Raw genomic sequence first — 24633 nt, 5'->3', positions numbered from 1 at the left:
ATCCAGAAAAGTGTATGAAACATCAATACGGTACTTGACCATGAATACCCTGTACCCAACAAAATTTGAATTTTGTTTAATTCAAGACCCATGACGGATGAAGTTCTTTAAGAAACTATCATGTTATTTTGTATAGAAATGTGTACATGACACGTAGGGGGACAAACCGTGGAAGGAACAGCGCAAGCACAGTCTGCACGTGCTACACAGTGACCGAGTTCATTCAATGACAAGATGAGCTACTCAGCGGATGTTAAACAGTTGATGTTGAATGTGTATGATTTCTTTAGAAGTGAAGCAGAAAGAGCAAAGCCTTTTTATGCAATTAATAAATTCTTGAAACGAGATTCAAAAGCTCTTGGTATGTCCCCTCAGAAACTTAAAAATGTTGTTAGTCGACGACATACAAATAGTCAGGCCAAGGAGGTAGGGAACATGTCAAAACCACGCAAGGTTGATAAATTAGACAGTTTTCAGAGGGATCAAGTCAGATGTGCAATTGTTAAACTGCACTCAGAAAATAAGTACCTGTCCCTAAGAACTTTGAAGAAACACCTTGAAACTGACCATGATTTACGTGTTACAAAGTACAAACTATGGCAGCTGTTGCATACATTTGGTTACAAATACAAAAAGGTAACTGGAGAAAATAGGGCTGTGTTGTGTGAATGGTCTGACATTGTTCGTCTCCGAAATCATTACCTTCGTACCATCAAGCAGAAACATGAAGAAGGATATGAGCCCGTCTTCTTAGATGAGACATGGGTAAATGCGTCACACACAGCCAGCAGTCAGTGGGTACCCAGTGGTGACTGTAAGGAGTCTGGTAGAAAGTTACCAATGGGAAAGGGTGAAAGACCCATAGTTCTCCATGCTGGTTCTGCTAGTCAGGGTTTTCTCCCAGACTGTGACCTCGTCTTTAGAGCCAAGTCCAAAGACAACAGGGACTACCACACAGAAATGAACGGCAATGTATTTCTGGAGTGGGTGAAAAATAAATTAGTCCCTGCTTTGCCTACCAAGTCTCTCATTGTCATGGACAATGCACCGTATCATAGTGTGCAGGATCCAGAAAGCAAGACTCCAGCCTCTAATAACCGTAAAGGAGACATGGTTACTTGGCTGCAACGGAGGAACATTACCTTTCCTTCTCGAGCGACGAAACCACAGCTCTATGAAATCATCAAAACTATGAAACCTGACCCCGTGTATAAAGTTGACAGTTACATCAAGGGTCAGGGTCACGCTGTCTTATGACTGCCACCTTATCACTGCGACCTGAATCCAATCGAGTTGGTATGGGGCATCGTCAAGGGTGACGTTGGACGATCGAACACAACGTTCAAATTACGAGATGTTGAACAACTCCTAAAGGAATCCCTTGGTCGGGTAACAGTAGAAACATGGAGGCGTTGTGTGGCCACAGTCGTTGACGAGATAGAGCCACATTATTGGTCAAGAGATTGACTACGGCCACGACAGTCCAACCTATAATAGTGGCAGTCGGTTCAGGCACCAGCAGTTCCGACGACGAGATCTATGGCATGAGCGAGTCAGATTGCGACTGAAATTATCATGAGACGGCCCCTCTAACGCTCTGTCATTTCCCCTACCACAGAACGTGCAGTGCATGCGTGCTTGCGCTGTGCCTTCCACGGTTTGTCCCCCCTACGTGTCATGTACACATTTCTCACACTTTTCTGGATTTCGAGTTATTTTGCAATTCATCGTTCTCATTTGGAGTCAAACGGACTGTACATCCTGTGAATTGTCACTGCTGGGGTCAAGATAAGCGTTCTACTCACTCATGTCATCACTGATCACACCTGCAAGTCCAGACGCCACCCAACATGGTGTCTTTGCTCTTTGTGACTGCATCAAAGGCTGACACGAGCAAGCGCGCACGTATTGTTTTAGCTGAAGTACTCTACTCAGCGCTAATAAGCGGTGCTATTTGGTGTGTGATTGGATTAATATAAGGTTGGATTAAGGTGAGGATTCTCCTGTAAACCTGACAGAGGACATTTTGTTTAGATATAAATCCACTGATGCTTGAGAGGAGGGGGTGTCGCATTCATAGTGTCTCTAGGGGCCAGCGGTCGCATTCTTTTGGCGACGCATTAATTTCACGTTTTACAGTATATCATTGACTTCAGTCACCAAATTAAAACTAACATTTTTTAATGATGATCGACTTAATAGCATAAGCCCTGGGTCATCTGGCAGGGGAGCGACTCACACACTCTTTCGTTTTGAGGGGATATATAGATATATGTACAGGTTGATGTTTTCCATCTAATACAGAAATTTTGAGATCTGTAATAATACCCCGCTTTCACTTTTTATATTGTTATGATGAGAAAGATTCAGTTCTACCACTATTGTATTTTTCATCTTTGACTGGAATAGCTCTTAGCAGAGTTGAAGGGCTTTCGAGTTGAATATTATCCGTTGTACTGATCTGATCAAGATGGATGCACAACTCTTTATAGGGAACTAAATTGGGTAATTTAACTCCATGCGCTGGTGTGTTGTGTAATACTTCTCCTCTTCTAAATCCAAGTATATCTGCCAAGTCCCTCAAAGTAACATACACTACTGCCTAGAAGTTCATTCACCTTACACGCATGGGCAACGCGTTACGCAACCAGTGTGCATCGGGTTGGTCACGCGTGTGATACAAACTTTTGACCAAAGGAGGACCCGTCTTAAGCTGAACCTGGAGGTGGTAACAAGGAGAGAAAATTTTGTTATCCTGACGAAAAATGATAATACACATGTATTTGCTAATGTCTCCTTTCTTTATGTGATTTTGTGGGAATAACATGAATACTGTTGTGTTTAAATAGATCTGTCTTGTTTTATACGACCATTGCTTCTAAATCCGATGGTGTTAAGAGAATACATTGTCCTGGAACATGTTATTGCAATTGAAATGCTTTTGTTGTGATTTGACATTAAACGTCTGTAGTACGACTTTCAGTGATAATATGTATGAGGTTTGGCGGCGCATTGTTTTTATTGGACCCTAATTACTTTATGATGACTTGGACTCTTTATCTCAGCTCCATAGCCGTGAGGCTGGAAAAGAGCAGCATGTAATTAATGAGGGTGGGTTATATCATTGAGGATACACTTGAGGGAGAGAATACTAATTACCGTACTACAGGAAGAGACCTGTAGACGTAAGCGCGGGGTTATGTTTTAGCTGGCCGTTCGATAATGGCCGCCAGGAGAAGTGAGCTTTGACTGCGTCATCTAAAATAAATAGTAAGATACAGCAGTGTTATTTTCACGGGTCTGTTGAATAAACTCCCAGCGCTACGGTCAATGTTTCTTCTGCTTGATCCTTGATACATCATTTTGGCATTCACAATATATAGTATTTCAACGTACAAAGGAGCACTGATCTAAAGCAATTCCGCGGGAGTAGTTGTTACCTGTGCATTACTGTATTTTCCTAGTGAGTACCCGGATGATATAGCAGAAATCTAGACTTGTTCGCGACCTGTGCTCGCCATTCGTAAGCGCATTTTTATTGAAAGTAGAAGGACGTATGGTCACATTGATCAACAAAAATGAAATACAGTTTTGGAAATGTAGGTATATTTGTGGGGAGCATCAGTAATGGTGATGCAGTTTTGGTAAGTCACTTGCTTGGTAATTGTGCGATCTTTGTGTACACTATTTTGACTTGCAACACAAAGTAAATATTTCATCTGAACATTGCTTATTTAACCGTGTGTATATGTTTACATTCAAAATGTAAACATATTTCACTAAGGAAATTTATTAAACGCCTAAATATTCAGTTTATTTTACAAATTAACTGAAAAATATGTCCATCTTTATTAATATGATAACGAATTCCAAATATTTGTTTATGTTTAATATCATCACCAAGTACAGTTCTGTATTGTTGGGCTTCTTTTCTTAGCATAATTAATATATTGTGATGTGTTTAAGCTCTTTTGATCGTCTTTATCATTGTTAGTCAGTCGGTTAAATAAATGAATGGATTATTCAGTCAATTTGTAAAATGACTGAAATATTTAGATATTTAATAAATTGCTTGAGTGAATCATATTTTACACATTGACTGTAACATATACACGCTTACAAAAGAAAATACTTGTGAAAACAACGTCTATCGCGCATCGAAAAACTTCCCAACCAAACGGAAAGGAACAAGAATGATTCTGTTCAAAGCTGCAGCGAATGAATGAAAACAAAATGCAAATATAATTATTACAACCTACCAAAGTTATAATGTATCCGGGAATATCAACATAAAGGAACAATATCCATTGCGTCTGCAGCTGTACAAAAATACTTATTCGATGTCAAATGTCTATGTGAGAATCAAATACTTTAATAATAATTATTTGGAAACAATATTTGGAATATAAATGTAATATATTAAAATATTTAAATATATCGTTTTTAAACGTTATTTAAATGTATCGAATATTATAACCCGTGTTTGTTTCTTAACTGATCACTTAGTTTGTTTCAATTGTTTCACATAGGTGCCAAGTTAGCTGAGAAAGCCCACGTGACAACTATTTTTATAATGTCCTCGGTTCTTAAAAACATACATTGAGTTAGATAACAATGAACAACCAGTCAGTGTATTATCGGTTACCCTTTGAACAAAGTATGTTGTTTTTACATCTGTACTTCACGCCATGATATGAGTGTATTGCCTAGGTTTAGTAAACCTACCTTCACATGTAAACATTTACTTTTGACATATCCACTGTGCAAGATAACAGTAATTAATCAATCAACGTATTTCCTGTTGATCCTTTGATGTCTGGGAATGATCAGTTGATTTACAAAAAAAGTAAAGCAACTGACCATACATCTCTTGCTGGGCTGCCACGTGCATATCACATAACTCACATTCCACCTAACTTCAAACCTGGATTTAGATTGAATAACTACCCCAGGTACAAGAAAGACCAAATTTGAACCTTTATAATCTGAGTGGTGCTACAACTAAGTATACATGTTATAAATTCATTAACTGAGCAGCAAGTGAATTACGACAAATACACAAGTGTAGGGTTATACCAGAAAATGTGGATGACAACAAGGGATTAGTAATTGTATCATCCACGCAATCCGAAATCCGCAAATGCTTTCACTCAGGGATACTTTTTTATTATTAAACTGTAACCATCAGGGGTATTTCCAAATAACGACATCCGATGAGCTTTCGCCGTTATTTGTCTGTTTGTTTAGGCTGAAGAAATTAATTACCATGCGCCCTTTGTCGAAATCTTCATAGATCTTGCCTCAAAACATACACCTTATAGTAGTAAACGACGATCAGGATGGCCTGGAAATAAACACAATTCTGTCTGCCCAGTGTATCCACAATTAACTAGAATGCTTCATATCCACATATATATATATATAAAATAGATATTTGCCCACAGCAAATATTCATTTGCTTAATTGCATCAGTATGGTTTATCAGAACATGTACAATGCTTTCTTACGCTTGGTGAGGCAGACTGAAATTGAACATTAGGATAACGTCAGCAGGGATAAAAGAGGTCATACCAAAGAACTTTAATTACTAGTGGAAAAGTCAGACATTCCGATCAACCACTACAAGGCCCGGCCGGATCTCAAGGTTGACCAGATCAACACCCCAAAGGAACATCTCTACGCCAAACAAAGAGTCCCTTTCGTCATGGTGCACAAGAAGGGGGGGACAGGACATCGAGTACGACATCAGACTTGTACCACTTCTTCCAGAGTAGTGGCGTACCGACCTCAAACCACTTCGTTGCCAATACCGCCGCCCTCCTTGCCAAGAGTCTCTACCAGAATCCCAACCCCCAGGATGAGAAGCTGACCAAGAGACTACTAGAAGGATACCGCCGCTAGACTTCTAGCCACACATGCTCGCCAACCGACGCGGTGCCTTCCCACACTTGCCCCCCCACCCCCAGGCCCAAACTTTTCCATATTATTGAATATTCTTTTATCACCCACTCCCACCCAGCCAAACCCTAACCCCTTTAACTTTATTAGAATAGGCTGTAAACTTATATTTTTTTTGTTATGATTTTTGTTATGATGTATTTTATGATATTACTGGGGAATGTTCAAATTAGTTACTGTCATTTAATCAAACGTTCTAACTGTCAACTGTCTCAACAGGACCATAGGTTTGGTTATATATCTCCTCCCTGTCTCTATGTCTTAAGTTGTTAATCGGTAACTGCGGTCCAAATGTATCAACTTATTCATCTATTGTTGCAAACTTGACTGATTTAAACATATCTAATTGATCATGAACTACTCAGTCAGTCAAGCACCTGTATCAGAAATGTAAAACCAGCCATGTTTCATGTAGTCCCAATATCACTGAAAAATGCCGATGAAACAATATGTCACAGACAATATATTTTTCGTGAGAGTGAAGCACAATTTTATTAAAGTTTTATTAACAATTTCATAAACTATAATAATATTAATATTAAAATTCATCATCACTTGCCAAGTTTATGAACATGTCCCCATTTGGGAGATGTCACATATAAACAAGGATTTGAACTAAGTTTGATCGTCTTTGACACTGAGGTTTATCCCCACTTTGCCAGCAAACTGCAGAAGATTAACAGTGAGTGAGCATCGTTTCTATGTTTATACAAGAAAAGATGTTATGCCAAAAACGCTCACAGTAGTTAGTGAGTAAACTCACGACCTGTCATGACCTGGTTGAGTGACTTCCTCCAATCAACGTGAAAGGATTACCCACAGAGAAAGAAAGGATTAAAGTCACCCATAAATCTTATCCTAACGTAGTACTCTAACTTCTAAATGCCTCTCAAAGAAGGATTAAAATCCTAAATATATCCTATCTACGTGGTATAGGTACTCACAACCTCTAATAATAAACTGTTACGTTTGGTATCCCCAGCAATACTCACTATGGTCATTGGGCAAATGTAAAAATCACAAACCCTAACGAGATTCTGTCTACATGGTCACACCCGGTGATTGTGAAGATCTCAAATTCTGTCAACAGTCAGACAGCATGGCTGTTCATATTCATTTACAACATCCTCTTATAATTAGTATAAAAGTGTCCCACACAAAACCTTCTTTTATTTATTCTTTCAAAATACAAAACAGAAAGTGGGGTGTGGGGAAATGGGACATATTCCTACGTGAAATAATGAGACATTAGTAGTGGTGACGGCTATATCATAATTGTACTGTCTAAAGCATAAATTTGGCGAACGAAAAACGTTATATTTGCAATCAAATGGAATGACTCGTGTGGGCAAATTAATATGTTCGCAATCCACAAACAATCATTTTATTAATGGCGAACATTTACCAACCCGCGACAATCGTGTCAACACGGGGGTTCCCCTAGCAATAAACTCGCATTTAAATTCACTACTGTTCTACTGTCGGCTAGCCACAATGGCTAGACGGGACCCTAGTGGAATGGTTCATGCCATAAAAGTCTAACAACCGAACACTAATTAAGACGGGCCGACCTTGTATTTACGGTCTGGTGAACACAGCTCAATGGCCGCTCATTAACTCAAATTTCACATCTCACTGTTTTGTTTTATCTCACTATTCATTTGATAATTTTGTCAACTTCAACTGGAACCCGGTCCCGTGTTGCACGCATGGCACACGCGTGTGCAACGGGTTGCACAGGCACTGCACACCCGTTGCACACCCCATGTGCAACCCGTTGAGCACCCGTGTCACATGCGTGTTACACGCGTTCCCCTAGCAATAAACTCGCATTTAAATTCACTACTGTTCTACTGTCGGCTAGCCACAATGGCTAGACGGGACCCTAGTGGAATGGTTCATGCCATAAAAGTCTAACAACCGAACACTAATTAAGACGGGCCGACCTTGTATTTACGGTCTGGTGAACACAGCTCAATGGCCGCTCATTAACTCAAATTTCACATCTCACTGTTTTGTTTTATCTCACTATTCATTTGATAATTTTGTCAACTTCAACTGGAACCCGGTCCCGTGTTGCACGCATGGCACACGCGTGTGCAACGGCTTGCACAGGCACTGCACACCCGTTGCACACCCGTGTGCAACGGGTGCTCATCCCATGTGCAACCCGTTGAGCACCCGTGTCACATGTGTGTTACACGCGTTCTCAACGCGTGTTAGGGGAATGAACTTTTAGGCAGTAGTGTACCCTGTGCTCCACTGCTTAAAAACAAAAGGCTTAAAAATTTCATCATTGAGTGAGCATACGCTGTAATACCCATCTGTTATAGTGCGATGTTTCATATCTATAAATAACACATTATTACCTCTCACAGCACTTATATTGGTCCACCGCGGGTGATACGTTATATCACAGGGAGCAACTTGAAGTTGCTTCACCGAGTTGTCGATAGCGTGAAGCAGTTGAATAGACTGGCCATTTGTTATTCCTGGGAGTGTAACATACATATCAAATATACAAAGATACTATATCATAACTTAAATATGAAATCAACTTACCTTATGAACCAGTCGATTTTAGTAAGAGCATCCGGTTCTAAGTTTTTTGTTCTTTTTCCTGATATCTTTAAATACAGGTGTGCGGCAACTAGCACCAAAATGGTACATGATTTGTTCCACAATCCAATGCAATTTTGGCAAAACCAGTTAAACTTTGCCATATGGTGTGCAACAGCAGGATGTGGTGTATCTCTTTATGCCCCAGGATTTGAACTTAATAAGTCTGTTTTATCATTTCACGTGTACTATCAGATCAGACGTATTCTTAAAGAAAATAGTGCCCCATTACCGCAGGATCGAGCATGGAATGCATCAAATAATCCGTACAATAGGTTCGCATATAAACGTATTTGTCAGGAATTTTATGTTTCTACGAGTAAAGATTGGCGTCTGCATGGAGTTAACCATGGTCTAGGTATTCCATATGCTGGTGCACACTCTGTTAAAGAAGTCAGCCATGATTTACTGAAAAGAGGCCAGCTTCTTCCGAGCTTTGCTCTCTCGAGTAACTAGTGGAGAGACAATCGTATGAACTTTAATGGTGGTGTTGCTTTCACCGTCCAAAAGGTTGAGCAACCACAAGATGCTGGAAATGCTTGGAATGAATTTTTTAATGATAAAACAGAAAATAATTTTACTACCCCAGGAGTTGTAAGAGTTAATGAATCAATAAGAATTTATGTATGGGTAATCCTTGGTGCACAGTCGCAAACACGAACAGGAATAATTGGTTCTGGGACAGCGCTCGATGCACAAAAACAGTTTGTTGCAAATGTAGAGGATGCTACTGCTTCACCAGTTGTCATCCCATCTTCTATAAAGCATTATCAAGATGTATTACAGAATGCTCAATCCAAAGTAGACTACGTTTTTGGGGCAGGACTATACATGTCTCCGAGTAATATGGAACTTAAGATCGGCCAAGTGATAGGTTATAATAATAAAATTGTTATTGCTACATCACATAAAAACAGGTATTAATTCAGATATGAACACCCAATTAATACGCAAACAAATTAAACACAGGCAAAACAGGAATAGTCAAGCCACAGTCATCTGCTGTAACAGAAGCGCAACAGCCACAAGTTGTAAAGCCACATATTGAAGCTAAAAATCAACAACATATCCATGATTTGGTTGGTTTGTTGTTTAACGCCGCACTCAGCAATATTCCAGCTATATGACGGCAGTCTGTAAATATTCGAGTCTCGACCAGACAATCCAGTGATTGACATCATGAGCATCGATCCACACAATTGGGATTGATGACATGCATCAACAAAGTCAGCAAGCCTGACCACCTGATCCCGTTCGTCCCCTTTTACGACAAGCATAGTCACCTTTTACGGCAAGCATGGGTTGCTGAAGACCTATTCTACCCCGGAATCTTCACGGGTCACATATCGATGAAAAAACACCGTTGAAAAAACAACGCTTATACTAGGTGAAGTTGCGGCTGGTTTACTCATGATTTGGATAAATAGTCTTTAGCAGATACGTACAACAGCCCAGCAATTGCTACAATCAGTGCCCACAAGTTTTGACTAAGACCAAGACTATGACTATTCAAGAGCCAGGATACAATACTCCCTATTATACCAGGAAGTGCTGACGCAGCTTTCCCAGCGAGCTTTCCTAGTGCTTCTCCTAATGCCTTTAAATGCTATTTTATCAACTCTTTTTACACCATCTGACCTAGGTGTAGGTGGTGTAGACGTACCACCACCTCCGGTTAACGCGAGAGTCAAAGTTGATATAATAAATCCCAATGCGGTTAAAATACTGGTAATGGTTATCCCTTGTTCTCTGAACCATGTTTTAATTTTCTTGGCCAGTGTAGTATCATCATTGAGGACTTGATTGATTGTTTCTCGAATTCGACTGATTTGTGAACGAAGTGCCTCTTTATTAGTGGAAGCTGCTTTGAGGCGGGCCGATCTTTTGTCTTCTAAGTTACACAGCGTCTACTGAATTCATCGTCTACCTGTTCAAGTGTTGTTTTCTCATAAGAAAAATGCTTGTCGAGTACATCTAGCTTGGCTATATTATTGATGAGTGATCCTCGCATTGTTTGCATTGCTTTGTCAAGACCTCATAATTCCCTAATATTGAACTCCAACTCCTCGAGTTGTGGTATGTATGGCACCGAGTTCAGTATGCACAGTCTGAAGAACCTTAGTTAGTCTTTGCAGAAAGTTTTGCTTGTGAATTGTCGTAGTCTACAAGACCTAATTCATTGCGAATAATGTTGATGCAACCACGACGTCCGGCTATCGTAGACAAGGCTAGGGGCTTCCTAGTACGAGAATGCATAAGATCAATATCCAGAGAGCCACGCAGTTGCAATATTCTTTTACTATCTTTTGTAAACTTGGAATAGTCACGACGAATAGGAGCAACATATTTTTTGTCTTCTTTTAAGACATCGTAATAATCATTAACGGTTGATTGCAAATGTTTATGGTTAAGATTCATAAAGCTGGTTTCATCAGTACCCTCTTCGGCTGTACTAGTATCAGTTAGGTTATCTAGATTAGTATCATCCATTTTTATATTAAACATAAGGTTACATAATTTCAATATAAACAATGTCTTCACAATACGGATGCAAGTTAAACCCACAACGGGGGCGGTCGGGTAGCCTAGTGGTTAAAGCGTTCGCTCGTCACGCCGAAGACCCGGGTTCGATTCCTGACATGGGTACAATGTGTGAAGCCCATTTCTGGTGTCCCCCGCCGTGATATTGCTGGAATATTGCTAAAAGCGGCGTAAAACCATACTCACTCACTCACTAAACCCACAACGTAGACTTCGGGTTCCATTAGGGGTCAAAGCAATTCACCAGTCTGTAACTATAACTAATAACCTGAGTACCACTGATCAGATTCAAACTCTTCTAGTTCACTTTCCCAATTTCGGCGCTCACGATGTGTTAGTTCCAGGAACTGCCTGACTATCATTTGCAATTAGTTTGACTTCTGATTAAGCCAACAGAGAACTTGTTCAGAACATAAGTCGTGCAATTGTAAAGAAAATTACGATTAAAATTAGCGGTAATGAGGTTCTATATTCCGCTCGACTTTGAATTACTAGATAGTCACATGCCCTTTATCAAACATCCCTAGGTGATAGGTTAGAATACGAACTCACTTTTAATGACTACAGCAGAGTAATCAATACCGGCATGCGAGCATATCAACAGTGGAATTAGATTAAAAACTCCCTTCTATAAAATGAAGCCCAGAAGTTAACGTGGTCGCATAAGATCTGTCAGAATGGAAGATTCGTGCAAGCTATCTATTAATAATCTTTTACCTAACGAACCCCGGGCAAATGGGTTGCGGAAAAACAGCTTTTATTCTAGATATTTTACAAAGTCATTATCAGAATGTTTTCAACCATATTATTATTCTGTGTCCGACTATAAACCTTAATAAAACATACCTGTCGAGAGAATGGGTAATGAATGATCCCGGGGTGTACAAAGTTGATCCAGGCAATCGTTTACAAGACAGTTTACGAGTGTGTCGCAAAAAATAGAATGGAGAAACAACCCTTTTCATACTAGACAACTGCAGTGCAAGAAAAGAACTTACCAAAAAGAAAGATATGCTTTCATATTTAGCATTCTCCGTACGTCATATGGAGCATCGTGTTTGGGTCCTTACTCAAAAATACAAATCTGTTCTGAAAGATCTCAGAGAGCAGACCAAATGGGTTGCTCTGTTTCATTGCATAGACCGAGATTCATTTGAGGAATGTCTATGTGATAATAGTGTTATTTTTACCAAATTCGAAAGAGATAAAGTCAGAAAACTGTTACTTGAAACAAAGCACTGTACACTCGTATTAAACACTAACCAACCACCTGCTTATGCAATTGCTTAGCAAAAACATAACAAAAATACAGCAAAGTATAGCAAAAATATAGCAAAAATGTTGCAAAAATATAGCAAAATATAGTAAAATGCGATAAATTGAACACTAGTGGTGATTATGTAATAGTGTGGTTGGAAATCCTCATTCTTTTTTAACAGTTTATTATTTTGGGCTGTATTGGATATGTCATATTTCATTATGTTAGACTTAAATATCAGCTAGGGTACTACATTAAAAAGATGGAATGTGACGAACTTCTCGAACAACTGCTCCAAGATGAGCCAGAACCTGTAGTTACAGATCAACAAAGAGAAAGACTTGTGGCTTTGGTAGCTGGTGGAAAATGCTCCCCATACTTGGGGCAAAATTATACCACTGACAAAATTGATAACATGACCGAGGAAGAAATTAAAAAACTATACAGGCGTTACAAGTCTAGACTGGGAGCTACCATGACAAAAACAATAGGACCAGCTTTGGTACAAATATTCACAGTTTTAGCTAGTACGTTTCTTCCTATCCCGCCAGCAAATTGCCTGTATTTATGCGAATCTCTCGAGAAAGACCCATTTATCGAACACGCTTTAAGCGCAGTAAGCTGTGAGTTTTATTATATACTGAACAACAAAAGTTCCTGTCACACTGAAAAAGATTTAATGCAAAGTTATGTTTTTTACCAAATCTGAAACAATTTTGAAACAGATAAAAGACTCCTGTAAATGTTCAAATGGTTTAATTTGCCATACTGACTTAAGAAAATGTCGGATATCTGTCCATATCTGCTGGAGCATGTTTCGAAGTTCCTGGAGTGTCTGTGGAACATGTGTTTGACGTTGAAGGCGCCGATCCATCTCATCCCACATGTGCTCGATTGGTGAGAGATCAGGGGAGCGAGCAGGCCAGAGGATGACATTCACGTTGTTTTGTTGAAGAGAATCCTGAACAAGTCGAGCAATATGAATCCGGGCGTTGTCATGTTGAAAGGTAATGCCTGGGCCATGACGACGCAAAAACGGTAGAACAACAGGGCCGATGATCTTGTCGAAGTAGCGCTGTCCATTGAGATTTCCCTCTACCACTATCAAACGGGTCCTCTGTCTTGCTGTAATCCCACCCCATACCATAACGCTGCCACCCCTGAACCGATCTTCTTCCATGACTCAATGATTGACGTAACATTCACCTCAACGTCGGTACACTTGAATCTGTCCATCGCTGTGGCTGAGGTGAAAACGAGACTCGTCAGTGAATAGAACTTGTCCCCTGTATGGCCGTCCAGCGTAGATGCTGTCTGCACCACCGTAGCATGCTTGATGGTGGTTTCTTGTCAAAATGGGACGTCTCGCGGGTCTTCTGGCGACAATCACTGCACATCTGAGGCAACGACGTACGGTTTGTGAAGATATTCGTCCAAGGCCAGGGATGCTTCTAGCAGTCACTGTTGCTGGCTGGAATTGATTTTGTAGGTGTGTTGTTCGATCCCAGTTGTCTTGTCGATTATTGGTTTCGCGTGGCCTGCCACTCCGAGGAATGGTCTCTGACTGCATTCGTCTGTTGCCAACGTTGCTATTAACACCAAATGGTGTTTCTGTGGACGTTAAATTGTCTTGCAACAAAAATGCAGGATAAGTATACAAATGTAAAAAATATTTAGATTTTACTAATATTGAAAATCATTAATATTCCTTCCTATTGAAGATAATTCTGAATATAGATCTATTTAGCCAGCCCTAACTTATATTTGGATTTCCTGTGTGCACTCGGGTTACATCTCTGTCCCCTGCCACAAAACGGAATTTTGTGATAACTACAAAGTAATTCCACGAACATTCTTCCATGTGTAGAAATGCTCTAAGGTGTTATTCCATAACTAAGCTAAGTAAAACTGTGGACCAGCCTGATCATATTTTCTGTTAATTCTCTTGAAAATTTTGGCAGCTACCAACTTTAAAAGGTGAGTAAATCTTTCGATCATCATTGTCGACTGAAACTTGGGCAAATGTAGGTTAATGGCTAGATTCATGCTTAGAGGTCACTTAAATTATTTCAAAACCACCGGGAGTGATGTCATAACCAGAAGTATATTGCAACTTTCAAGGGCTTTATTAGGTACACCCACAAACAACTATCCAAGGATTCCCTAGATGTCAGAACCTGCCAGTTGCTCTGGGATTACTCCTAATGTAATATAGGTTTTGTATTTGCACAAATTATCAAACAATAGTTATCATCTCCATTACATCAGGAGTAATAACACCCACCTATCTGCATTTAGTTATCAGGTGTTGGAAAGACAAAAGGTTTCTCACTGTGGGCATACAAAAAATGGATACTATTACTTGCACAACTGAATATGGATAGTTGACAGTGGATAGTGAAGTTTTTAAAGTGTGATGACAGCCAAAATACAGGATTTATGGCACTGATGAAATAAGGGAAGTATTCTTAGAATTATTAACAATAAAAAATATTCTTTGATGTTAGTTCTCAGCATTTCTGCAGAAGATATTTTAATATGAATGCAAACAGCAATTCTTGTTCAGGCCTATCATTACATTGACTGTTGACAACATATCCAGGTGAACTACAGTGCCATGGTGCTTGTATTATTTTGTTAACAGGAGTTAATGCGATCTGTGTCGAGGCATCCAGAAGAAAAATTGTTTACTCAAGAGCCTGGAATCATCAGTCCATTGCACAAGTCATCAGAATGTAGATCAATGGTAAGTGTTTCCAAATCTGCTTTATGCTTTGTGGGATGTAAAATATTGATAACGAACTAGATAGACTTGAATCCTAGAGCAGACAATAATATCCTCATCCACAGAATACCGGAAGCTATAGGTAAAGAAAAACCAATAGCATGTAAACAAAATATGTGCACACAGACTTGGCATTAAATGTGAAAATGCAAATTGAATTCGCCCCAATGATTGCCAAGCTACATTCGTCTGACGACAAAGTTTGTGTCTTAAAAGAGAGACCCACATTTAAGACCTATTAAGCCTGCTGAAATTGTTTTAGCATAAGGCGCTGTAAAGAGGGTGGACGATTTCAAACAGTTGGTGCTTCATTTGCACATTTATTCCTGATAGAAAACTACACATGACTTTGTAAACATTTCCTATGTTTTCAGTCATACCAAGGTTAAGACCAGAGAGATCACAAAATTTGTAAAATGAGTTACTTTATTGAAGGTGGTTTACGTTTCATGTTAGAACCATTTTTAAATCGTTAAATTTGCGCAAATTGATTTCAATAATCTTATCCCCGATATCTTGATTTTAACTGAGTATAAATTCGATGTTTTTATTTCTTAATAACAGTCGGATGGTAAATTATGCCCATTTCAGTAAATTTATTACTCAATCGTTAAACAGAAAATATACAAAATTTCGAGGTCATCTTATCAGTTGCAGAAATACAAACATTTGGGTTAAACGTTAGGTGTCACTTTATAACAATTGCAGGAAACAATTAATGACTCATAAATATTCACCAATCCTAATTTCAAGTGTTTTGGTTGAATATTTACGATATACGAAAATACAAATACCATGTCATGATGCTAGCAGACGTTCGAAAATCAAACATGGTGCGCTTTGCCCGACCTGGGCATAACTTATTGCTATTTAAACTTATTGCTGTTTTAACAAAGTTTACACTGCCTCCATTTATATGCCTTGGCGAAAGTTGACGATCCTCTCTACCGAAGAATGGTTCATTTGTAATTTTCCATTTAATACGATGAGAGAAAAACAAAAATAAAGATCATGAATTCTGACAGCACTATTTCAGTAAGTCACCAGATGTGATGTCAGAGACAGGGGAAGTCTGTTGATAACCTTTCGTACAAAACAATTACAGTCAATTTTGAAATAATTCGCCTGTCACACACAGAATAAACACAAATCATCACATATTATCAGAAATCACCACTAAGATGAAATAACAAAGTGATTTTCACGATATAATTGGCATATTTTCTACTCCATTTCACATCGCATGCTCCAGTGACCCGGAAACGGTAGAAGATGAATCAACACGCCACATGGAAGTTTTTCGGTATCTTTTATTTGAACATGTTGATATATAAGGATGTTACGTTGAATATAAAGGGATATGATTAATGTATCTGAGGTAATGATTTTGTTTTCACTATAATAATTGTATCCCAGGCAATACGTCTATAAATATTGTCGATCGACAGTGATCACCCTCTTCAACAGGTGCGCGAAAATAGGCGTGACAAAAAACGGGTTTAAAAAAACCATTCATGCGATACCAAATATGATTGGAAAAACGCAAGTGCGTGAGGTATATATCAATAAAATAATACATACACATTTTCAGTGTTAGTTTCTAATTTAATGTGGTATGGTTAAAGGGGAAGTGTACACGAAAAAATCACTTTCTTTCTTATTTAAAATAAAACGCAATTTTAGAATTAGTTAGTTTCAGTGTTTGAAAATATGCATTCATTTTTCTCAGTCAAAATAGGGAGCTCACAATAAGTGTGAAAATATCATGCGATTATGATGCCTCTATTTTCCGAAGGAAACAGGCCTGCTTTATCTCCCTTAGATTATAATGTAATTGGTGCCAATTTAACTGGATCCCTGTCTTGTCACAACACATAAGATATCAAGTAACAGTTTATGGTGAGTCGACTTGGCATCCGATACATTGCTTGGTTCGAAGAAGTTCCCTTGACCCTTCAAGAAATCGCAAAACCATATGCTTATGAACCAATACAAGCAAGCTTCGCGGTATAATGAAAATCAAGTGGAAACAAGAGAAGACCCACCCCTGATGTGTCACCCGACCCTGACTCGACATCTACACAATTACCAGTGACTACATGGTAAGAATAAATTTGTGTGTATACCTAAATTACCTATATGCCCATTATTACATTTTCAGAATTGGAAACGTAATATTCTAAGGTTTTTGTCACCTCTGGTGACCCACATGCTTCGTCAGCAGGCCTATTCATCCTGTCCCACCCTGTTACGACCCTAGCTATCACTGGTATCGGCATTGTCGTCAATCTGAGTTTGTCTGTATCAGGTATAACTATTCCCACCAACTATAGGCTTCAGATCAATGCTACTTGGCAATATCAAGAAACAAATTTATACGATCTGCTGCCAAACGTTGTCTCAAAAAGATTACAGATTAGGCCTACCAGCTGATGACGAGACCATATGCTTAGAGTAACACGAAAATGGGGTACGTCCCAGTACGTTTCTAAATTAAAGTCAGTTGCCTAGTGGAAACATACTGGGAAAAAAAAAAATCTCTTTGATATTTTCCCATCCGTATTCAAAATAACTGCCATATTTTATGGATAATTAACTGGATGTTGTACTTCACACCAGCACCAGCACCAGCACCAGCACCAGCACCAGCACCAGCACCACTACCAGCACCAGCACCAGCACCAGCACCAGCACCAGCACCACTACCAGCACCAGCACCAGCACCAGTACCAGCACCAGCACCAGCACTACTACCAGCACCAGCACCAGCACCAGCACCACTACCAGCACCAGCACCAGCACCAGCACCAGCACCAGCACCAGCACCAGCACCACTACCAGCACCAGCACCAGCACCAGCTCCAGCACCAGCACCAGCACCAGCACCAGCCGAACAAAACCACTCCATTGATGTGTTTAGTGTTTGAAACCAGTTACTGCAGTAGGCTTATTACTAATTCTATTTAATAGATAATTGGTTATTGGTTTGTTCTGACAACCATTCATAGAATATGCATTGCAACTTAGCAGGGAAACTATTTATCATCCATTATGAGGCCAGATTTTTTAGAAACTGTTTCCAAACTAAAAGAAAGATGTTTAATATATAATTAATTATCAAAAACAGTGGGTTGTTTAATTGAGTGGACCAGATATATGTAAAATGTTTACAAAAAGCTCATTTACTATCACTATCAATATAGATATATATATATATATATATATATATATATATATATATATATATATATATATATATATATATATATATATTCAAATATTTTTTATTAATATTCAACATGTATATATTATTTAAGAAACTATAAGTAAAACTTGTTGAATATTAATAAAAAAAAATTGAAATTGTAAATCTTTGTTTGGAAATTTGGACCTCATGACATTACTATTTGAGCAAAATGCCTGGCCTATAACAACCACCCCCTAAAACTGGAAATAATCACATGCAGATCAACCATTTAACCTGTGTTCAGTGTGTTCTAAATGTTTACACCTTATTTCATGTGGTAAAGATTCAATTTCATAACAAAATACAGTCTGTATAACTCTGTTACATATGAACTCAGACATTATTAAACCATTGTGGTGATTAGGACCAATTATGTAAATTTAGAGATATAATATATTAAATACTATAATATTAACCTGATGCAATAATGTTACAGGTGCACTTGTTGTTAGCTGTGCTGTCTGGATGTCGCTCCCATCAGTAACAAGCTTGATACTTGAACCTCTGACTGATACACCTCGACCTACACCACGTGAAACGGGTCTAATAAAGTCTTATGACGTCATTCCTTTATCAATTGGCACCGAAGGCGTCATATTGCAAGGGGCATAAGCCATGGTATATTTATTATGGAAATAGAACTCTCAGTAAATGTGAAAAATATGAACTGATTTTATGAATAAAATAAATTAGATACTTGTGATATTTTTATTGTTTTGCCTCTGAAACTACTAGGTAAATGCTTTTCATGATGAAAAAGTACAAGAAAAATAGGTTTATTTTCGTGTGAACTTGCCCTTTAAAGAATTTTTCTTTTTATAATACATTTTTCAATTCTAGCATGATTTTAGAACAATTTCATGGAGCATTTAAAATTTATTCCATCAATATAGAGACCGCCATGATTGTGTATTGATGATATATTTGTTAATGTTAAATCATTTACAGCTGTTTACAACTTTTAAGTTATATTTTTTATATTTAGTAGCTATTTTTTGCCACAATGATTATGTGTATGTGTATTATCTCTAGTTGAAACATATTTTATTCAAGAATTATTATCTTTCACATGAACATCAAATATGTGAATAAGTAACAATTTCATGTCGTTATTTAAGATTAGTATTCCATTAAAAATAATGGTCCTTATGAATATATGCATACACAACTCATACAGACATTTATCTTGTGTATGAAGTGGTTTGTTTCCAAACAAAACAATTCTTACATATAATTGTAATATGAATAGGAATGAGATTTTTGTATGTTCAATCACAAGAACCAGGGTGGCACTTAAGCTGGTGAGTTCGCCATATATTTACAAGAGAATGTTATCTTTTGAAAAAGGAATAGGGCACATATATACATACATTGACAATTCTTGCAGTTCGGTTCTCTTGAAGAAAGGTACATGGAAATATCATACCTTATGAATTTTTTCAGAGTTCTTGCCAATGGAATCCTGTGTAATTAGTCTGGCAGGACTTTCCAGGTTGGTTGCAGTATGCTCGAGTGTTTGACAGTGATGCCCATGCATGTCTCCCCTTAAGGAACATGAACCACTGTGAAATGTAATCAACAGATTTTTGCCTATCAGTAGTATAGGTAATGGTGATTCTGGCTCACTTCCACTGGAGCCAGATTTATATACCTATACCGCTACTACAGAGGGAATTTTTTATGTGTAAACGCTGATGCAATTCAACAATAGTCATGACTAATATTAAAAGAAACATCAATATTAATTAGTAATGGATAAAATTTACTATAGCCCACAAGGATATTGGAAAGGTATAGGAGCAATAAAAAAATTAGCCACCGCGGCTAAGGTATCTAAAGATGTGGCCAAGGATTGGGTTAAAGAAACAAGCGATGTGGCAAATATACTTACCGCACCGCGTTATATCCTGAGGAAGAAGTTTGATATTTTTACAACGAATGAATTTAATCAGGCTGACCTCTTGTTTCTTCCCCATGGTAAGGTAAGACGCAAAACGTATAAATACGCTTTAACCATAGTGGATGTGGCTTGTCGGTACATAGAGGTTGAGCCATTAACCCCGAAAGATTCAACAGAAGTAGCTAATGCACTGAGCCGCATATATAAACACGGACCACTAAAATGGCCTAAGTTATTTCCAGTAGATCCTGGTCGCTAGTTTATGGGATCAGTAACTAAACTGTTAACAAAGCAGGCATGGTGAAAAAGAGGCCCACCTGGTCAAGCTATCGTTGAAAGATTTAACCGGACATTAGCGGAACCTTTGTTTGGATATCAGTATGGGATCGAAATGAAATCAGAACGATTAAAATCAACCGAATGGGTGACATGATTAGCAGCTGTTGTATCAGCGCTGAATAATGAAGTAATGAGATTAATGAGAAGAGTGAATGAGAAGAAACCATCCAATACGATTAAGATTAAATCTGTGACTTCCGAATCTTCAGCACCGAGGAGAGGCAAAGAACAAAAACTTCCTGATAGAGTAAGCGTAAGATATTTATACCAGCCCTGTGTACTCGAAGGAGGCCTACGTCGCGCAACTATCCGATTTGGTGGTAACATTAGTCCGTTGATTACAAAAGAAGGAGAGCCTATTCTTTATTATCTTAAAGATGGACCAGGCAGGGCATTTTTACGAGAAGAGTTGCTCATAGTTCCCAGTATTACCACCATAACCATAAGCATAGGTAGCTACACCATCCTTTCTCAATCCATCTCTTTGTATCTAATGGGGATAATGATGTCTTGTTCATTCTTAATCCTAATATTGATATGCTTTTTTGCCATTATACTTCTTAACACCCTTAGCTTTTCTTATCTATCCATTATCGGACTTCTTTATAAAATACATCTTAGGTCTTAATCCGACATACTCTGCTATAGGGGTCCCAGCACATTCATCCTTCATCTTACCTAACACCTTTTTATTTACTACGCTGTGCAGTGGATTATCTTTTGGGTAATCGCTCGTGTCATACATATCTATTTTTTCTGCCATATCTTTATACACATCCTCGGTTTGTATTTCCATCAACAAAGAATCTGTGTCGGTATATAACACCTTGCATCTATCACCGTATTTCTTCTTAAGTTCGTTGTAATAAAAGTCATACATTAAGTGTTTTGATAAATCAAGAATACTCATTACCAACGTACACCGGTCTGTTGAATTTTATATTACTCTTCTGCATATGTAGTGCGGCTAAGTCGTTATCAAATATCTTGCTTCTGTTAAAAGCCGGACTGGCTATAAGTTTCCTAAGTCTTTCTTCCTCATTAGATCTGACTAATTTAACATCAACATGCTTCCTCAGATTCTCCATAGTTTTACCAAATACTGAGTTATTCATGAGCTTATATAGATTCTTTTCAAAATCGCTGGTAGCTATCTTTCTTAAATCTGTGTTCAGCCTTAGGGCTCCATCCAAGGGCTTTGATCGAACTTTAGAACTCTGTGTATTTCATACCTAACGATAGATACAACTGGAGATTTCTGTAGTGAACTATATATTTTGTCTTATCCATCAAATTTGGTACGAGTTTTTCTACGTTAGCTAACCTACTATTATCCATCAAGGAGTGTTGATATTCCGACATCCAGTCTTTATTAACCATGAATCTTTCGGGAGCTAGCGAATAACTGTTATGGTCTTTATGTAACTCTGTTAGATATTCCAAGTCAACTTTTAGTATGTACCCTTTATTCACATCAACCTTGTGAATATCATTCACATGGATCCACTCAAAACCACCCATGGGTAAAGGTTGAATCATAGCCCATTCGTACAAATTGTTGGCGTCGAGATATAATATGTGAGTATTGGGTTTACTCGGATCATATCCTTCCACTAATTTATTATTAGCCTTAGAATACCTTTTCACCGCCATCGATATACCACCTCTTAATCCTTTCTCAATAAACAAGTGCATATCATAATCGGTGAGTAGTTTTAGTTCTACACCGGTCTTCTTCAACAATGCAGAAGAACAATGAATAGTACCATGCCGGGTCCAAACCGTATTGTTTTAAACATGTCTTTCTAAATATCTCGAATATATCGGCGAGTAACAGTACATCTGTTTTTAAGTACAGATCGTGATAATCACCTAAATTCTTACAACCTAATTTATCCCACACCGTCACCGTGGTATTGCAAAGTCATCCAGATTGTTCGCATTAGCTAATTTGTCGAGGGAAGATAACAGAAACTGTATGGAGTCTATGAATCTAAGTCCATTACTTTGCTTTATTCTGGCTTTCCCATCCTTGTCCGTATAATGTATAGTTTTAGTCAACGAGAATGATATTGTAACAAAAATTCCTGTTCTAGCAAGGTTAACAGGTACTTCAAAGATCACACTTACAGCCTTTTATGACAGTGGAACAACTCCCAGCCTTCACACTAATTTGAACTATGGTACCAGCATCATGGTGTATGTAATAAGGTTCACATACCTTTAAGCAGTGTTCTTCCAAGTTACAGAATCAAGTATAACAGTAAAATCCAACTCGAGTCACGTCAGTCATGTTTACAGTCGCCATCTTGGATTTTCTGACGTCACATTTGCGTATCATGTGACCTTACGTCACCTATAAATAAGACCTGTCAAGGTGAACTTCGGGGCGGCAATTTTGACTTTGACAAGCAAGGTAGGGTTCCAGGGTTACGTCACAGCTAAATTATATTTTTCGCATTCTAAGAGATTTTTATTGTATAGTTTTTAATCTAAATGGCTAATATTAATTAATACTTGGTCTGCTCTCTAAGTATTTGAATGTGGATTAGTGATTATTTACCTTTGTGGACATCCGGATGACGTTTTGTTGACGTCCGGATGACGTCTGACAGTTCCGAGATTCCGACAGCCATTCCGGATTCATTCCGACGGAATATTCCAAGATCGTAATTATTCAAGCATACAAGTTACAGTTACAGTTACATGGATCCAGTTCCGGTTGCAGCCAAGTTTGTACATTTTCAAATTTCAAAGTTTATTGTACAGTTTAATTGTTTTAACAGTTCAGATATATCAATCGTGGGAGGGATACAGACAAGTACCGGATTCTAGAAACACAATGTGACAGATGTTTCCAGTACAGTTCAAAGCCAGTATCGCGATCTCGAGACCATGTACAAGATTTTTCAGTTCATTGAATAATTAATAAACTCGTTATTGAACTTTACCTACTTGTTGTGTGACCCTACTGCATTTCGCTAGTTTCGACATTCGTAACTTTGTAGATCCTTGTGATATATTTTCGCTAAACCTCTTCTCCAAACTCTGGTATTTATTTTGTCACATTTTGTGACTGGTGGCAGCATCCATTTATTTTAGTAATTTGTCGACAAGTAATTATCGACCAGTCTTTGGCCGTTCCATTACAATATGTATTTTTCCATATTGTTAGGAATGCATGTTAAGCCGCCGTTGGTCTTTGAGATAGCTTGCATGATGAGATGAGAATCATATCCTCTAAGGTTGTGATACACAACGGGGATGGGTATTGTTTGAGAATTCATTTTTATAAAGTTACACCAAGGTTCCGTCCGTCCATCCCTCTGTCCGCCCGTCCATCTGTCTGAAAACTTTGTCCGCACGATTTCTCTTAAACTATTCAGGGGATTCATCTCAAATTTAGTACATATAATCTGTGTCATATGGAGGGGTGCATTCAAAAGAAAAAAAAATTCATTATTAATTTTCCATTTTTTTATTAATTTTTCAAACCCTAATGTCCGTCCGAAAACTTTGTCCACGCGATTTCTCTTAAACTATTCAGTGGATTCATCTGAAACTTAGTACATATAATCTGTGTCATATGAAGGGGTGCAGTCAAAAGAAAAAAAATTGTTTTTATTAATTTTCCATTTTTTTAATAAATCTTTCAAACCCTAACGTCCGTCTGAAAACTTTGTCCACGTGATTTCTCTTAAACTTTTCAGTGGATTCATCTCAAACTTAGTACATATAATCTGTCATATGGAGGGGTGCAGTCAAAAGAAAAGAATTGTTTTTATGAATTTTCCATTTTTTTATGAATTTTTTAAACCCTAATGTCCGTCCGAAAACTTTGTCCACGCGATTTCTCTTAAACTTTTCAGTGGATTCATCTCAAACTTAGTACATATAATCTGTGTCATATGGAAGGGTGCAGTCAAAAGAAAAAAATTGTTTTTATTAATTTTCGATTTTTTTAATGAATTTTTTAAACCCTAATG

The 24633-nt window shown here is 38.1% G+C and overlaps 1 protein-coding gene across 3 annotated transcripts in view; it reads left to right on the top strand.

Annotated features, from left to right (window-relative positions):
- Positions 1-24633, top strand: part of LOC124146385 (RNA polymerase II-associated protein 3-like) — a 399479-nt gene that overhangs the window by 147277 nt on the left and 227569 nt on the right. For 2 of the 3 annotated variants that reach the window (XR_006862665.2, XM_046516655.2), the window contains exon 6: positions 15021-15122. The exons of the other annotated variant lie outside the window; for it this stretch is intronic. Coding sequence is in view for 1 of the 2 variants with exons in the window: in XM_046516655.2 (XP_046372611.1) it covers positions 15021-15122 (102 nt within the window). In the remaining variant the exon portion in view is untranslated. The remainder of the gene's footprint in view (positions 1-15020; positions 15123-24633) is intronic. 3 annotated transcript variants of the gene reach the window in all.

Source organism: Haliotis rufescens, unplaced genomic scaffold, assembly GCF_023055435.1.
Source record: "Haliotis rufescens isolate VD_foot unplaced genomic scaffold, xgHalRufe1.0.p SCAF_22, whole genome shotgun sequence".
In the NCBI taxonomy this organism is placed as follows: domain Eukaryota; kingdom Metazoa; phylum Mollusca; class Gastropoda; order Lepetellida; family Haliotidae; genus Haliotis; species Haliotis rufescens.
The sequence above is the reverse complement of the archived record's forward strand: the minus strand, read 5'-3'. Positions and strand labels throughout refer to the sequence as shown.